Raw genomic sequence first — 17,496 nt, 5'->3', positions numbered from 1 at the left:
AGGAAAATTCAATATGCAGAGACTTGGCTCTGAAAAAAAACAAAGACAGTAATTCTTTCTGACCAGCAAAATCACTTGTGTTTAAAATTAAGGATATCAGCTCCTTACAGATTTTTAAATGCTAAATTTGTAACTTTAAATTGGTTTACAAATATAAAATAACTCATATTCCTCAACTGAACTTCATCTTGTAATAATCTGAAATTTATTACAAAAATAAAGGCTAGGATTGAGCTTGTATAGTAACCAAGGGTTAAACTGTTAGTCTTGAACCTTCTGAAAATACTTCAATCATTGGGAAAATATGCTTACTTTAGATTTCTGGTGTTCTCTTTCATGGTTTGACTTCTTTCTTCAAACTTACATGATCACCTAGGTATAGAGCATTAATTTTGCTTTGAAACAGTTATTTTTAAAACAAAGGGAAAAAGCAGCTTACTTGTGTTGAAAATTCCTCTAACACTAAAAAATGAGAATGAAGTTCTCCTTCCCCATTATAAATCACATTTTTGGCTTCACTAAAGATGGTGAAAGTCATTCACTTTCAACAAACAGATTTTTCTTAACTAAAACTTTCACTGAACTCAGAAAAAAAGCAGGATCTAGAGGCAGGATGTGACTAAAGCATGAATCAGGCACTGCAGTTTTATAAGTAAAATCTCCCAGGAAAGGTTTTTTTCATTTAGTGATGCCGTTGATCCAACTGAACGGTTCATTTAACCAGATACATTAATTTAGCATCTGTGCAAAAAAAAGCACCTTTTTTCATAATAGCTGCAGCAAGTGCCACAGGTACCTTTCACATCCAACTGAACTAAATTCAACTGAAAACTAAAGTAATTGTTTTCCCATAAAGCCACCACTTTTTAAGTTGCTGAGTGTGTTTATCATGTATCTCACTGGAGGGTGGACTGAAAAATGGAAAACATAGAAGATCTAAACAACTAGATGTAGCAGATGCTGCATGTAGCAGCACAAGGCTACCCTCCTAGGTCCAGTAAGTCCTTGTCTGCCTACATTTATGCAAGAAGCTGCTACATCCTTCCAGAGCTCTGGATAGAACTGGTACTCACAGTCATGGCATCCTTTTCTTGGGTTAAAGAAGGATTGAACTGCAGTTTTCCTTTATCTGAGAATGAAGAGATGAAATGCTGCTGCACAGTGTTGGTCAGGCCTGTAACTTTGGTAAAGAAATCTGAGCAGTCTTGTTCTTTCCATTTCTCATCATGGGCTTCCTAAATTGTCTCTCTTCTCCCACCTACGATTCATTGCTTGAAGGGCATAGCAGCTTCCCTTTCCTCCCATAGTGACCTTGTTGGGAGAATGTGGATCAGCACAATCCCTTTTCCTGGGAAAGAAAATGGATGGAAGCAGCAACTCCTGCTTCTCCTGGTAACTGATGTTCTTACCTTGCTGCTGATAGCCCTGCCACACCACTGGCAGGTGTTTGCCAGGCTGTGCACTGTTTTAAAAGGTGTGTGAAGGAGGCTAGGACAAGGATTTATGTTGTGTGGAGAAACATAGTAATATGTTATACAGCACAGAAGGAAACACAGAAGTGCTGGAAAGGGTTTGACAGTGGTGCAGACTGGGAGAAGAAAAACGGTGGATGAACACTGAAATATGGCTATCACAGGAGCAGGCATGCCAACACAGAGGCAGACAGCCCAGACAACACTGATGCACAGGCATTAAAATGCACATCCAGGATGCCTAATGAGCCCATCCTGCTGTCCATCCCAGCTCACCTCCATAGCTTTTGTTGTGCTACATAAATTGAGGGTGATTAGCATATGCTGACATCTCGTGTTTCATTTTGCTGTTTATAGGCAAGGTATGATTAAGATGGCTCCAAAGTGGCAGATGGGAAAGAGCTTGGTGGATGCAAGGGCAACAGAAAGGCAGTGAGCTGGTAGGATTTCAGCATTTTCAGTGAATTTTGAGGTGAGATGGGAACAGAACTAAACTCTAAACTCACCGTGAACAGAAATGAAAGGCAGCAAGAGATAAAAATGTAAAGTGATCATCAAAGAGTAAAGACAGATGATCCTACAGTAATGAGGAAGAGCAGTGGAGTTGTGAGTGTAAGACTTCACATCAAATGCTGAGTCAGAAGTGAGGAGATGAGATATTTTCAGATCAGATACAGACTTCTGTGTTCAAAAGAGTTTTGAATGGTACAGTTTCTGTCCTTTGTACCTGCCTTAGTACTTCAGCTGTGCTCACTCAGCTGAAATGTCTTTGTGACATTAGGGAGATTTTTATACATGAAGTAGAAGACACACACAAAAGGCCAACTTCTTGTTTGTAGGACAGTATTCTGTAAAGTATTACTTCTGTCTTTTGGAGCTGGATGTGAACAGTATGTTTTTAATTGGTGGTTAAAGAATTTATCTGTCCTAAATGTGTAATGCAAATTTGTGAATGGCCATGAGCAAAAATCCTTCATATTCTTCTAATTATAGTACTGTCTGAGTTTATTTTCTTTGTCTGATTTCTTTTTTTTGGGGGGGAGGGGGGCGAGTGATATGCTCTCAATTTCTCTTTAGCAAGAAACCTTTCTGTTTTCTCTTATTCCCTCTCATTGGTTACATCATTAATAGGTTCAAGAATATCTCCAGCACAAAAATTGAGAAAAATTGAAGGGTAAGCTGCTAACATTTATCAGAGCCTTTTTTTTTTCTAGCTGTTTTTAGAATTGTGAAGATAGAAAAGGTTTAAATGATGATGATTTACAATATGGGCTTCTTGAGATTTTTAAATTATGCTGCAGAGAGTTCTTGACAAATTGAAAAGACCATATTTCCTGGAGCAGAAAAATATGGTTGGGAGTGGTTCTTTAACTATCATGCAAAAAGAAAAGAATATACATAACACAACATTCATGGAGGGGAAAAAAAAACCCAAACCACAAAACTATAAAAACCATTTCAATGGGCTACGATAACAGAATCTCATTTTTAGAAAGTATGTAAGAAATAAGCACACTGTCAGCATGGCTGTAGATCACACTCATTGCACCAGTCAAACCAAAATGATCTACTAACTCTCAGTTTTAGCTTAGGGCAAACGTGAGGTAAAATGCATGAAGCTAGGACTAACACCTCAGCAAATCCACAGTAATTTACAGTGTTATATAATATTAACACATATAGCTGTGTTAATTTAACAACCCAAACTTCCTTTCAACAATATGGAAAGCTTGTTTAAACTTTCTTGTAGTTTTAAACAAATAGCTTCATAATAATGAAAAATACTGATAGGAAAGGAATACAGTTTACTTCCAGCAACAACCCCTTTTATTTTAATATTTTGTGTTTCATAGATCACATTAAGATATCCTACTATTGTGTGATATGAAAAAAATGTTATCCTTACTGTTTGCAGAATAATGGAATAGGCTATTACTTATATTGACTCTATAAAGAATTAAATTACTTGAAATTAAATATTTCAATTATAGTATCTTATCTGGGTTTGAATTTGGTTTTGTTTATATTTTTAGTAGATATAATTTGACCCTGTTCCCCCAGTACACACATATTTTGTCACTTACAATGGTTTTTATCTAAGGGTACTTGGCTATTAGACAGTATGTTACTAAAGAAGTTTCCAGGATCAAGTAAGGACTAACATTCTAACTTAGGAAATATGTTTGTTCTGTTTACCCCGGGCTTTATGTTTCTCCCTCCTTTTTCTGTGGTGCAATTAGATATTTTTAAAAGAAAGCAAGGATGTGCATGCAATTTAATTATTAATATCTATGTCTTCTCCAGTTAAGTTCTTTCTGTTAACACTTCACTAGAAAAATCTTAAAATTCATTTATTGTATACTTGTCTAGGAGGGATTAGACAAACTCTTTGTTACAGTGAGATTTAGGCACTTAAATATACAGCAACTTTAAGAAAAAAGTTCAGAATTTTTCTGTGAGACCAGTATAATTAATTCAAAGCTAAATTAATATTTAGGTTTCTCCTTATATACTTCTTTATACACTATCTCCAGTAGTAAATATTTATAAATTTACACACAAGTGTGTGCATGTGTATGCACTTCTTTTAGAAAGTCTTTCATTTTTCCTTTAATTTATAATGGATGCATGGATGCAACCATTTTAAGAATGGATGTGGCAAATAGCATAATATACTTAAAAAAGGGATGATGAGCTAGGACTTGGAAAGGTTAAGGAAAAAACTGTGATAAATCGTATGAACTTGTGAAGAGATACTGATCTGGAAATGAACTGTTAGTGCATGCTGCAAACCCATGTAGCTGAGGGATGACTCTATGACTCAATAACTGCAGAGGACAGAGGACTGTTTTTGCAGCTAATATGTGATAACAAACCAATTATTCAAGCTAAAAAAAAAAGTTGTAAAATACATTGGAAATATAAAAATGGTCAAATACCTTCTTCTCATGTCATTACTAAGTCACGGCTGTAGAAATCAGATTTTGTGTATTTCCAATTATGCAAATTATGTCCTATATATTTAAATAAATCATATAGATCACCTTATATGTCAGTCTCTAGGTTTTCTCTTTTCCCATCTATGTACACTTTGGGAAGATAGATGGAATACCTTACACTTTTTTCAATAAATCTAACAACAGTTTTATGCAGAAAGACCTAACAACCATGAATGACACAAAATGTTTAAGAAGGAGATGGGATTTGCTTTGGAACAGCATTTGGAAAATAGATTTTAAATGGATAATGAAACAATTTTTTTATCCATGGTTCTTGAATTCTCAGATGAGGGGACTTTCAACTTTACATAGTAGTGGTTCTTCAACCTATAATAATTCCTTAATAGTAGAATCTCTCAGGTTTGATTTTGGTGTTGGTTACTAATACTAATACAGCTTGAATTACAAATATAATTTTATCTTGTATAATTTTATCTTGTATAAGGAAGTGGTTTATGTCTGTATTTCTAAAACTGGAACCCAAGCAAAGGATTTCTGTAACTGATAAAAATCTGCTACTCTACCCTACTGAAGCAAACTTCCTAATAATTGCCAGGGAAATAAATTAATTAAAAGTACCTAACTGAACAGATAGGTTATCACAAACCTTTTAACTGAAATTAGGTGATCAACCTATTATGAATTCCTTTAAATCTTAAATAACTAATGTAATCTGCTTTTCAGTAAGTGAGGGATGAGAGACAGTTGATTCTCTGCTCTATCTGTGTTTCAGGTTCCTAGAAGCTACATTTTGAGCTTAATTTCCTGAATTACACAGGATTGGTAAATTAGGTAAAAGAAAACATTGCATTAAACTCAAGGTACGAAATTATTATACATTGTTTTATGTATTTTTATATAAAAAGTTACAAGTGGCAAGCATATGACACAGAAATGGAACAGTAACAGCAATAACTGTGAATGCATGCTTTTTACAATGTATCTAATAAAGGGATTTTTGCCAACTCAAATATTCAGTAACATACATGCAGATTAATTTCTCAGTGTCAAATTCAGTCATATTGCTAGATGTGTATCCAACAAACATTTCTATTGAAGTGATTATGAATGGCTAAATACCTGATTTCAATAAATTGTTCCTGAAATTGGGAATTTTACTTGCAACAAAAAGAAGAGAGAAAAAGAAAAGGAGAAATGACTGATAAGCATAATAACCAAAGTCTTATTGCCTTCTAGTAATTTTACTCAACACTGCTGAATTTTTTCATGATAAGAGAAAAGCTGGTCAGAGAGTCCATAAAACCTCTAGCTGGTGTTTCCAAGGACGATAGTTTCACATTTCATTGTAGCATGTTCAAAATCACCCAGGAGCGCACTATTCTCAAGCAGTCTATATAATGAAAACAACGTACATATAACAAAAGTTCAATGTAAATCTTCTTCCACATATCACACAACATACAAGTAAATAACAGACATAAAACAGATCAACTTAAGAAAAACTATTACGTAAATAAAAATAAAATAAAAGGGCAGTCTCAGGAGCTAATTGCTTCCTCATGTTTTCAGCAAATTTCCAAATATATTTAGTAACTAAGGAGCACTTGGTGGCCAGCAACCAAATTACAAAAGAAATATATTTTGGTGCAATGTGGATATCTCTCTAAGCAAGTAAGATATGTCTATACTTCTTAGATTTGCATAAAGGCAATTAAATTAAATTGGAAAATTGTCCACTCTCTCTTTCAGACAGCTGAGATAAGTCATTATCGATTTTTTCTTTTCTGAGTTTGTATGACTGCATGAACAGTTGTCTGAAAGCAAAACAAATTTAAAATATGCTCTCGCTGAGGAAAAAAAAATGCAGAAAAATATTTACTTAAACTATCTACAAGCAATAAAACCATTAATGGGTTCTTTCACTGTAAATTTTTTATACATATATACACATAAAAATATATATACACATATCTATGTTTGTATTTACACATATATAAATGGACAGACTAGCAGCTATCTGTAATGCCATTATAAACATCTGAGACTATGTTTATTAAGTGCTGATAAAAATTATGCAAAACGAAAAGTCTAAGAAAAGACTACAAAAGATTAATTTGAAAACATTAACCTTAGTGCTACAGAACTTCTAAAATTATCAGTACTACCACACATTCTTCCCCCAACACTTAACAAGATTGGATGAAAAATGAACTGAAAACAGATAGTTCCATATCTTACTGACTTGGGTTAAATTGCCAAGTTTTACATTCTATTTCACATGCTGAGACTCCAACTTATTTTCATAAATAATAGTTAAAATTAAATAAATGAAACACAAGAGCCATGCAAAGCACATGACTTCATAATGCATTTGGAATGAAGATTGTATTTAGCTAGGGGCTGACTGTAATTTTGTAATAAGGAATTAACAGATTTTGCTTAGTTTGCAATGCTAAAGTGGTCCCCTGCCTTTCAATTTTCTTAGCATTCAAATCTGACTCCATACAAGATGACATACAATTTCAGACCTAATATGCATTTTAGCAATATAACAAACAAAATGGAAAGCAACAGATGGTTCAATTGCTGTATAGGTATGTTTACTTACCTCAGGTTTTTCTCTTAGACCCTAGTTGTGTTGTACTCAGACTCATGTTTGCTTAGAGACCCAATGAGGCAGAACCTGGAATGTTATGGCTATTTCATTCAAAATAATAGTGTTTGTATTGCAAAAAAGAAATATATGCATATAGATACTTAATAAACAGTACACTTTGATAATCCGATCGATATTCATGAAGTAATTTACATAGACATGCAATTGGATTAAAATAACCAAATAATTTTTTTAAGAGAAAGAAATTCCTTAATGTGCAAAGAAAATATGGAGGGCATGTAAAGTTACAAGAAATGCATAAATAAAGCATGCAAGAGAAAACACAAATATATTAAAAAAGGGTTATGTGTTCTTTTTCAAATAAATTGTTCATAAATGTTTCTGGTTTTCTTTTTTTTTACTTTTAAACTTCTAATTATTCATATTTAGAGTCATTCAAAGTGCAATATACAGAAGAAATAGCTCTTTTTTAAAAAATATTATGCTTGACTTTGCTTTTCTTATTGATTAGAAAGATTCCCTTTAACTTCATTCTTACGTGTGAATATATGAGTTCACTATGTTGTCTCATGTTCTAATCTGTCTATCTATGTTAATATGACAAGCCAAAATATGGTGATCAATAACGGAACAGAAACAGTGAAGTTTTGGAAATATTGTCATATTATCATTCATTATATAAAATGTAGTGTTCCATGAGAAAATGGATTTCATCACCCCAGGACTGTGTTCCTCATTCTTGTGTCATGCATCAAAATGGATACATGTATCTTTTATGTATTGATGTCTTTATCTAGAGATGGTTAGACCAACAGTGCATGATATTCAAGGCCACCTCAGTGACAAGGAAACCACATGTATGTGGCTGTTCCAAAAAATAAATTTACACAATCTTCTTTGGTTTTTAAAAATGGTACCTATTCTCTGTTGACCTCTGTGTGTATGCATGTGGGTAAATGTCAAATAGTAAAAAGAAAAAGAAAGAAAGAAAGTAGAAAGGTAAAATGGAGATACAGGAACCTTCAGGAAAGAGGAGCAGAGATGAGAAAGACAGGAAGAGAGATAATATAATGGCATATGCTATCAGGAAACAGAAATTTAAACAATAAATAAAGAAAGAAAATATGTCTATACCAAAAAAAAAGTGAATATTTTTGGGTAATCAAGTCCTTACACAACAGTCTTCATCAAAAATTTATTGATACTGACCGCTGAACAGCTTTATCATGTCTGGACAGCCTGTGACTTGTGGTTGGCACCTCTTCAATTTCGTCTATCTCGCACGCATCTGCAGCATCTTGTGAGTAGCTATGCTTCATGACAAGGATATTTCTCCTGTTCATGGGCTGAACAAGTGGTTTTACAGGCTGGGGTTGTATTTCTGTCAAGACAGAAGCATCTCTTGTGCTGAGGTTACTACGGCTGCCCTTAATACTAGACACTTGTGATCCACAGTGATGGTCATGAATGCATTTTGAAGAGGATCTCCGCAGTTTATGATAATTTTCAAAGTCATCTGCAACGTCAGCAAGGTCAGCTGTAGTCCCTGTCCCTCTAAGGGTGCATAACTCATAATGAGGAGGCTCAAAAACCTCCTGGAACACTGTTTGATCAAAGTCTGCTTTCCTTTGGACAAATTTTTTACGAGGCTGCTTGATCTGTACTATAATAGAGATAACAATGAGGATGATCACAATGCAAGAAGTCACCCCAATTATAGTCCCACTGGTATTGGTAAGTTGGTCCAATAGGTTTGCTTTTCTTTTTTCTGTGTGACAGGGAAAAAAAAAAAAAAGCACAGCATTAATTGCAGTTCAAGAATAAAAATAGCTATGATGGGTTCATAGATTACTGAAAAGCTGAGCCTAGTCAATGTCTGAGTTCACTTAATCAATCTCACCAACAAAAAAGAAAAGAGGAAGAAATCAGGCATTTGTGAAAGCCAAATAAACAACATAGAACTCCTTTCTGTGCCTATCTACTTGGAAACTTATTTATTCAGGTGATATTGCAAGCTTAATCAAATCAAAGAATTATTTAATTTTTTTTATAAAAAGCAACCACCATAACAAGCAGATGGCTTCAGTGTCACCTCTGAACTCCATTTGCCTGCTAAAGCCCCCAAGACTGATACAGATGTTCTCTTCATTATTTTCTTTCTCTTCCAATAAATATATGCAACTAGGACATTGGGTCCAATGAAAAAACAAGATTTTAAAGGATTTAAAACAAAATTCTTCTTTGCATTGTGAAGTCCTAATATTTGTGAGCTGAGGGGGAATTTTGACAGCATTCAATGAAAAAGCTAAATCAGCAGAAAATAGAGAAGTTATTTGAATTAAGATGTCAGAAAGGAAAAAAATACCAAATTGGTGCAAGTTATTTCTGTTTTCTAAAGAGCCATAAAAATCCAAAAGCTGATCATACCTACTACCTTTTACTCAGAAGCCTCTAATAAGTTAGTTAGCAAATTCTGCATTGTGAATGAAGCAGAAGTGCACAGTAAAATAATGAAATAAAAGCAGTTTCCCTCTACTGTTGTGTGTCTTTCTCTGTGATTTGCTTTCAAAAGGCTGCAGACACATGAGATGGTGACTGAGCCTTGTAGAAATTCAAGTTGAAAGCAGTTGCATCAGACTCTCTCAGGCATAGCAAGACAGCTGTGGTTAAGTTTCAACACCCAGTTTAGTGTAATTTTTCCTGGCAACCTAGAACATATAAAAGTTCTTAACAAAAAGCCTTTGAAATGAAAGTTACTGGCACCAAAACAGTAACATCCGTCTCTTCATAATCTCCTAGATACTGAAACTTAACTTTTCAGTAGTTCATTGTCTATGCTTGTAGATTCACTCAGTGTTTTTCTAAATGACTGACACAGACTCTGAAGAAAAATCACTTAGAAAAAGCAACACTGCAGCAAATAATGTTTTTGCTGGAACCAGCACACCTCTGTGGCTAGCACAGGTCTTGCCCATGAGAATTCTTTTTGTGTTTCATAAACAAAGATAAAGTTTGGATGTTTTTTAAAACAGTGTCCCAAGATTTGGACAGCTCAGGCCTGGCCAATCAGGCCTAGGGGGAGGTCTCAGGCTGACCAATCTGGGTGACCTCTGAAAAAACTATATATATATTGAAATCAAAACAATAAAGGCCCTTTTCCTTCTTGCCACTGAGAACTGGGTTCTTTTCTCTGCTAGCGGCTCAACAGCGACACACCTCCTTTTTGTAGTCAGAAAAACAAGAGAAGATAAACGCACAAGAGCCAATAAAAGATACTAGACTAAGGAAAGATGAAAATCATTGTGGAAATTAAAGAGTGGTGAAGACTTTCTGTTTTCCTCTGTTGTGAAGAACTAGAAAATGAATAATCTTTCCCCAACTGTGTCTTTAGTTTCTTTGAAGAATATTATGCTATGCCACAGTTTAGCTGTGTTCTTTTGAAGTATATGTTTTCATTTGTGTTTTACCCTATTGCATTGCTTGTCAGGCTTTTACAGGCTTCAGTAGACTTATGGGCTGACTGCTAATCCACCTCATTCTAATTTTTTTCTTGATTGGTTCCTAAATTTGGCATATCCCACATTTCCAGGAACAAATCTGCAGCAGGGGAGAGACAGGGGGATACAAGACAGAAGCAGACTGTCTCCCTAGCCTGCAACATAAGTTAGTTAAGCTCTTTTCCCTGAACACAAAGCAGATGCTGTTTTGGGGTTGGTTTGTTTTTTTTTCAGAACCTCAGCAATATTTAGAAATCATTGTCAGCACATGGGTAGGAACATCACTGCCTGCTTATGAAATAAATATTACATTTGATTCCCTGTGCTTTTTCCTTGCACTTCAATTTCACCTGGTTATAGGTAGCTTTGGTTGCTTTCTTGCAGTGTTAATTCCACTTCACCTTCCTTTATAAGACCACCTGGGCTATTATGAGCATAGCATGCAGCTAAAAGACACCTGCTAGTCATATGTTACGCCCCTCCAAAAGTAACTACGGCAAAAGAACCAAAATACTACCTTTAATTATACTTTAGATTGAACAGAAAAGAGAGCCCAAGTGATCAGAAAGCCTCTCAGAAGTGCATAACCAGCCAGCAGGACATAACCAACGCAGCACCAGACAAAACAAGTGAAAACACTGAAAGTAAAATCCACCAGCATTTTTTACCTTCCTTCATTTTCTCTATTGCTTGCTCTATGCTCTCCCTGATTTACTCTTCCTGAGCTTTCACCCATCTGGCACATACTTAGCAAGAATTTGAGGATCATAAGCTGTATCTCATGCAGTGTAAATGACAACTTTTTCAATTCTACATGTTACCTTTGCAGTGGTTTTCATCCCAGGGATACACACAGTTCTGGAGTCCATTGCAGACCAGTGTATTATTTATACACATATTACTGTGGCAAAAGAATGTGTTGGCTTCACAAGGGGCTAAAAATGAGAGAAAAAGCTGATATTAATTAGCAATTCGTTCAACTCTCCTCAACAAACACATCTCAGAGTGATCATCTATTCTGTAAGAGGAAAAAGCTATACAACACATGTTCCTTGAGCATATGAAATATTAGATGTGCAGTATGGAGAACACCCAAGTCACAGACTGTTTATTAGTCTGAGGCAAGAAATTTTCAGTTTGTGTAAGATGACTGAAGTCGCCCCTAGCAAAGTTCTCATGGCTCTAGTGAGTTGCCTCCCAAACACTGGTGGGGAGTCATCCATGTGTTAGCAACAGTTTTAGCCGCAGATCCAAAATATTTTACCTTATGGGCTGCTACAAAAAGAGTTAACTGTATCCCAGCCAGATCCAATGTATGGTAAATAATGTCTTTTAAAGGTTGTTGCTGAAACTCCAATTTTATAAGAAAAGTTCCGTGATGCAAAGATGCTTTAGGGTCCATATCAGTGATGCCTGAACATTTATACACAGAGAAAGTAAAATTATTTATAAAACCTTTTAGTCATAAAAAAGGATATCATAAAGAAGCACCCCTTTCATCACAAGTATGAAGATAAAAAAGCACAACAGTCTTCAGTGTCCCTGGAGCCCATGGTCTAGAAGAATCATGCATATTAAAGCTGCAGGAAAATGGTTTTATAACGGGCGAATATTATTACTGTGAAGAGACTGCCTGAAAGCCTTCAGATGGAACTGTACATGCTGCTGAACTGCGGTGTTTGTGGAAGTGTGAGAGATCATTAGATGTTGGGGCTGTGAAGCTACTACTCCAAAAGTGTGTAACACAGTAAAGATAAATTACTCCTTGTATCTCTTCCTCATAAAACCTCCCGTAATTTAGAAGAGCTGCAAACTTTGTCAATGTAAAATAACAAAAAATGAACTCCTTACGTATTTTTATAGTTCAAGCAACACAAAAGAGTTATTATAATTATTTTTAGGGGAGAGTTTAAAAATGAACTAAAACCCTTAACTAATCAGAAAGCAGTTATGATGCTTATATTACTGATACTTCAAGTTTGATACTTCATGGAAAGTGTTCCCCTCTGCAACTTTAAAAGCAGTTCCTATGACAACATAAATGCACAGCAGAGAGAATGGCTTTGTGGTTTGCAAACTAATGGCAGTACAAAGGATTGATATTGTAGAATTTAATGACTCAGTATATCATCTCAAGAAATCCACTTTTCAATAAGTGTTTAAGTTCAGATATCCATAACTGGCTTATTTGGAGCAGTTATGGTGTGTTAAGCAAATAGTAAATGCCATCAAAATCAAAGTGCAGACCCCCAAATATGCAACCACTCACTCAGATATAACACTGTACATAAACTGTATCTCTTAGCCAAGGCTGAACGTATCAACCAGCCTGTCCACTCATCAATTTTTTTTTTAAATCTGGTATACCATCTCCTGAGGTGCAGTGAGCCTGCTCATGTTTTAAGTTTGTTACAGAAAGGATTCTGCTTTATGCTGGACAGATCAGAACCTTTTCAAATATGCATAGTAGAAAAGGAGGATACTTAGGGACAGTCTTTATTTATCTCTGTTACTGTCATCTGGGGACAGTGAAGGCTGAGCCTGGAGGATACTGTGCCACATCTTGATGTGACACATCCTGTAGGTAACACATCAGAGGCATAATCATCCTTTCACACTCTAGCTGCAATCCCTGTTTTCAGGCAAGGTGAGGATCTTTTGGGATGTTTCCCACACGCAGAAAAAGTCTCACTGCCTACTCTAAGCAAAAAAAGAAGGTGAGAAACTTAAGAAGATCTAAAGAGCCACCCATTCAAAATACAAAGTGTACCAAAAAAAAAAGACCAAATATCAAATGGAGAAAGCACAAGGACTGACATGGGAACAAGGGGGAAATATTAAAAACAAAAACAAATAAACAAGCAATTCCAGGATTAGAATAGTTTATACTAATAAAGCCACAGAGAAAGAAAGAAGAATACTAAAACACCAAAACACATTCAGAGTGGCATAAAGGATCTTAGAAGCAAAGTGGGAAGGACAGATTGCTGTCTGAATTCAGAAGTATAGTGGTGGAAAGTAAAAAAGGAGAACTAAAGGGAGGTAGCAAGGAAGTGAAAGGAAGAGGAAGAAAGAGAGAACTTTACAGGAAAAAACAATATCAATTGGTTATTTTATTCTGCACTGAAAAAATAATGAGATTTTCTATCAAATTAAAAAATACTAGGAAATGTTTCATAGATAAGAGAAAAATTAAGAGCAATAAAAAGGACCTTTTTTTCAGATTTAAGAAGAAGGAATAATTATGCAAAAAAGTGACAGGGACATCTGGAAATTAAAGGTAAGAGAAAAGAGGAAAAAAGAATGAGTATTTAAGTTTTCCTAAATTGTTGAACAGTGGAGGGAAAAAAATGGTATGTGAATAAATGTCAAAACAAGATGAATAGTGAAGCAAAGCAATTTCAGAGCCAGTACAACAAACTTAGTGTGACAGAAACCCAAATGTAAGAGTCAGAAAACTAATGACAAACATCCCCCTCTTGTTTATGTTTATAAAATAAAAATAGCCAAATCCTCTCTGTGGTCCCATGAACCTGGAGTGATTAAGCTGGACAAGAAGTCAATCTATTTCCCCCACTCTAAGCAAGGTATTTTGTTGGAATGAATGAAAGCATCTAGGGAAGCTGGAACCTTGTCAGTCCTGTTGTACATTGGAGGATTTTGTTTTCTTGTGCTAAAAAAATGCGAAGTAAAGGGGTCTTGTAATTCTGCATCGAGTAATAACATTCAAGTAATAACAGAAAGATAAATGAACTGGTTGTAAACCAGATTATTTTATAGCAAGATGGATCTCGTCTTGATGCATTCCTACAGCTGTTAAAGAACCTAGCATGGCTTCCTAGGGGAATCAAGCACTATGTGTCAGCAAGGTTGTGGATGTTTTTACAAAAGGACACTACTGCTATAATTAACTACAACTAGATAAAGCAGCACAAATGTATTCTATCACTTCATGGTCTTCTCCATCATTATATAAATGCCCTTTATAAATATATATATATAAATATATATGTATAAATCCCCTTCCTCAAGAGCATGAGGAAGGCAGATAGCTCACCCAGGTGAGGAACCAAATAAATTTTTGGTCATGATTATTAAAAAGCCTAGTGGAAAGCTACTAATATTTTACTTTGTGTCTGGACTGCATGACCAGGAGCAAGAGATCAATGAAATCTTCTTCAGGTAGCTGGAAGTAGCCCTGGTCCTTAGGGGGATTTTAACAACCTGATATCTGTGGAGGGCAGCACAACAGGGCACAAGTAATCCAGGAAGTCTCCAGGGTACATTGGTAACTTCCTGACACAGGTAATCAGGGGGCTGATGAGGGTAGCTCTGCTGTGCCTCATACTTTTATAAAAAAGAATCTGTTGGGAATATGAATGTCGGGAGCTGCCCTGACTGCAGTGAGCATGAGATAGTGGAGTTTGGGATACTGCAGAGAAGGAATAAACCAAAAAGCACGATCATAATTTTGGGCCTCAGAAAAGCAAAATTTCACAGTTGAGGGGCCTGGGTGGACAAATGCCATGGGAGGTGGTCCTGGAAAGATACAGGTTCAAGGAAGGTTGGTTGATTCTGTAAGATCACCTCCAAGCTCAGCAGCTATCTGCATATGCTGAAAATCAAGTGCAGTTATCCTTCACAGATGGACAATGAACTCCTGACTAAACTCAAACATCGAAAGCGTACAAGAGGTGGCAGTAGGGCAGCATGATCCCAGCAGGAATATGACTTCTCTGAATGGAAGGGGACCGGGTTAGGGAATATTTAATCAACTGGGCAGATATGAACCCATAGGTCCTGATGTGATGCCCTTAGTAGGTGACTCAGATCATTGTGAAGCCACTCTTGATTATCTCTGAAAAGTCACACTGATCAAGGCCTCAGTGGGCTGGGCAAACAGGATCTTCAAGCAGATCAATAAATGGAAATGCAAAGTCCTGTGACTTGGGAAGAATAACTTCGTGCACGAGTACATGCTGGGGACTGACTGACCACAAAGCAAGTTTGCAGAAAAGGTTCTGGTATGCCACAAAGTCACCTTGAAAAATCACCTTGAGACAGCAATGTGCCCTTGTGGCAAAGAAGGCCACCATTAGCCTGGGCTGCACTAAAAGCAGAATTATCAGCAGGCTGAGAGATGTGATCCTTCCCCTCTATTCAGCACTGGTGAGGCCACATCTGCAGTGCTGTGTCCAGTTCTGGGCTCCTCAGCACAAGAGAGACACAGATGTACTGCAGTGAGCCCAGCAAGAGGCCATGAATGCTTGAAATATCAGAGATGTGAGGAGAGGCTGAGAAAGCTGGGAACTGCTCACCCTGGAGCAGGGCAGGCTGGAGCAAACTCCTGTCAATGCATCCAAATTTCCAGGGAGTAAAGAAGACAGAGGGAGTGAAGACAGAGGGAGGGAGTAAAGGGAGGGAAGGAGTACAGAAGACAGAGCCAGGCTCTTCTCAGCAATGTCCAGTGACAAGACAGGAAGCAATAAGCACTAAAGGAAATACAGGAAATTCGCTTTAAATGCAACAACTAACCTTTACTTCGAGGCTGGTCAAACACTGTGCAAGAGCTGGTGTACCAAGAAATGTGGCATCTCCATGACTGAAGATATTCAAAACCCAGCTGAACAGAACCTGAGCCAAGGATTGGACTAGACCATATCCTGGAGTCCCTTCCCTCCCTTCTGTGGCTCTCTGAAAAAATGCTGACTTCATAATTAGATTAAAAGGAACAGCTGGGAACATACAATTGTTATTTCTCCTGTGTCCCAAAGCTGCCTTCAGTTAAGTTCTACCAAGGTATTGGCCTAGAAATAAGTGAGATCATATATTCAGCATGATGAACAATTCATAATGATTGCAACACAGCTGAGCAAATTAGACTACACATATAATTGAATCTGATATATTTTAATAAATTTAAGTCTCTAATAAATTCTTTGATTTTAACAGCATGAAAATACTATAAGCTAAATTTAATCACTAATTTAAAAAATGTTAATAAAGGTTCTTTCTGTAGTTTGAATTTGAACCAATAATTATTTTCATATAAAATAATAGTTTTTTAAAATCATGCATACAATATTATTTTTTTAATTCATTCTAAATTATTTTTAATTATGATATTTTCTTCTTATTAATGTGTAAGAGTAATGTTTGTAAGAGTACCTTGTATCTTAGTAAACAAACAAACTTTATTTCTTGAATTCATTCTAATGTAACATCTCCTGCTTTGCAACAACTATTTACACTGAACGCAAGATGGTGCCCTTATCCTAGAAGATACATAAGCAAGTGAGTTAACAGGAATAGGCATGATATCCCAGAGCCTTTTTCAGTTTTAGGAAACCTATGTTTAAAAAACCCCAACAATAATAATAACAACCCTATTTCTGTTATCAGGCATATAAATATATTCTGTTTCTACTACAAATTAGGAGATTGTTATATTATTCATATTTCCAGAAGGTTTCCACCACAACATTCCAAAAAGCTTCTGTTTGGTATTTGAAGGTTACTGCTTTCAAAATTCTTAAAAATTGAACCAATGTAGCTGTCTATATTTTCTTACTATAGAAAGGTTTTAGAAACGCACTTGCCCTTAATCCACACTTTTTAATTTATTAATGAAAAACTAATATTTTAATCCTGAATATTCCTGAGGCAGAGAAACATAAAGTGTATTGATAGTTCTTCCATATGCCATTTTACAAAGCAACATGAAAAAAGCAGTCATAATTTATATTTCAAAAAAGTTATACTGCTTTCACTCAGACAATAAAATAAATAGTCACAAGTAAGGCATTCCAATTTATACTATATAAATGGCAATATTTATAAAGCAGTATAGAAATTAAATATTCAATGTTATTAATAATTATTCTACTATTGTGATGTTATTACATAAGTAACAAAACATGTTATCTCTGTGTATTAAGCATCATTTTGTT

At 35.7% G+C, this 17,496-nt stretch overlaps 1 protein-coding gene across 1 annotated transcript in view; it reads right to left on the bottom strand.

Moving 5' to 3' along the window:
* Positions 1-3,371: 3,371 nt before the first annotated feature.
* Positions 3,372-17,496, bottom strand: part of NETO1 (neuropilin and tolloid like 1) — a 64,895-nt gene continuing 50,770 nt past the window's right edge. The window contains exons 8-11 of the mRNA XM_085052448.1: positions 11,368-11,481; positions 8,259-8,817; positions 7,041-7,115; positions 3,372-5,822 (exon numbers count right to left, since the gene is read on the bottom strand). Coding sequence (XP_084908574.1) covers positions 7,055-7,115; positions 8,259-8,817; positions 11,368-11,481 — 734 coding nt within the window. The 3' untranslated portion in view covers positions 3,372-5,822; positions 7,041-7,054. The remainder of the gene's footprint in view (positions 5,823-7,040; positions 7,116-8,258; positions 8,818-11,367; positions 11,482-17,496) is intronic.

This window comes from Lichenostomus cassidix, chromosome 2 (genome assembly GCF_008360975.1).
Source record: "Lichenostomus cassidix isolate B80296 chromosome 2, HeHo_3.0, whole genome shotgun sequence".
Taxonomy (NCBI): domain Eukaryota; kingdom Metazoa; phylum Chordata; class Aves; order Passeriformes; family Meliphagidae; genus Lichenostomus; species Lichenostomus cassidix.
Note: the sequence above shows the minus strand (reverse complement) of the source record. Positions and strands in the feature narration are given on the sequence as shown.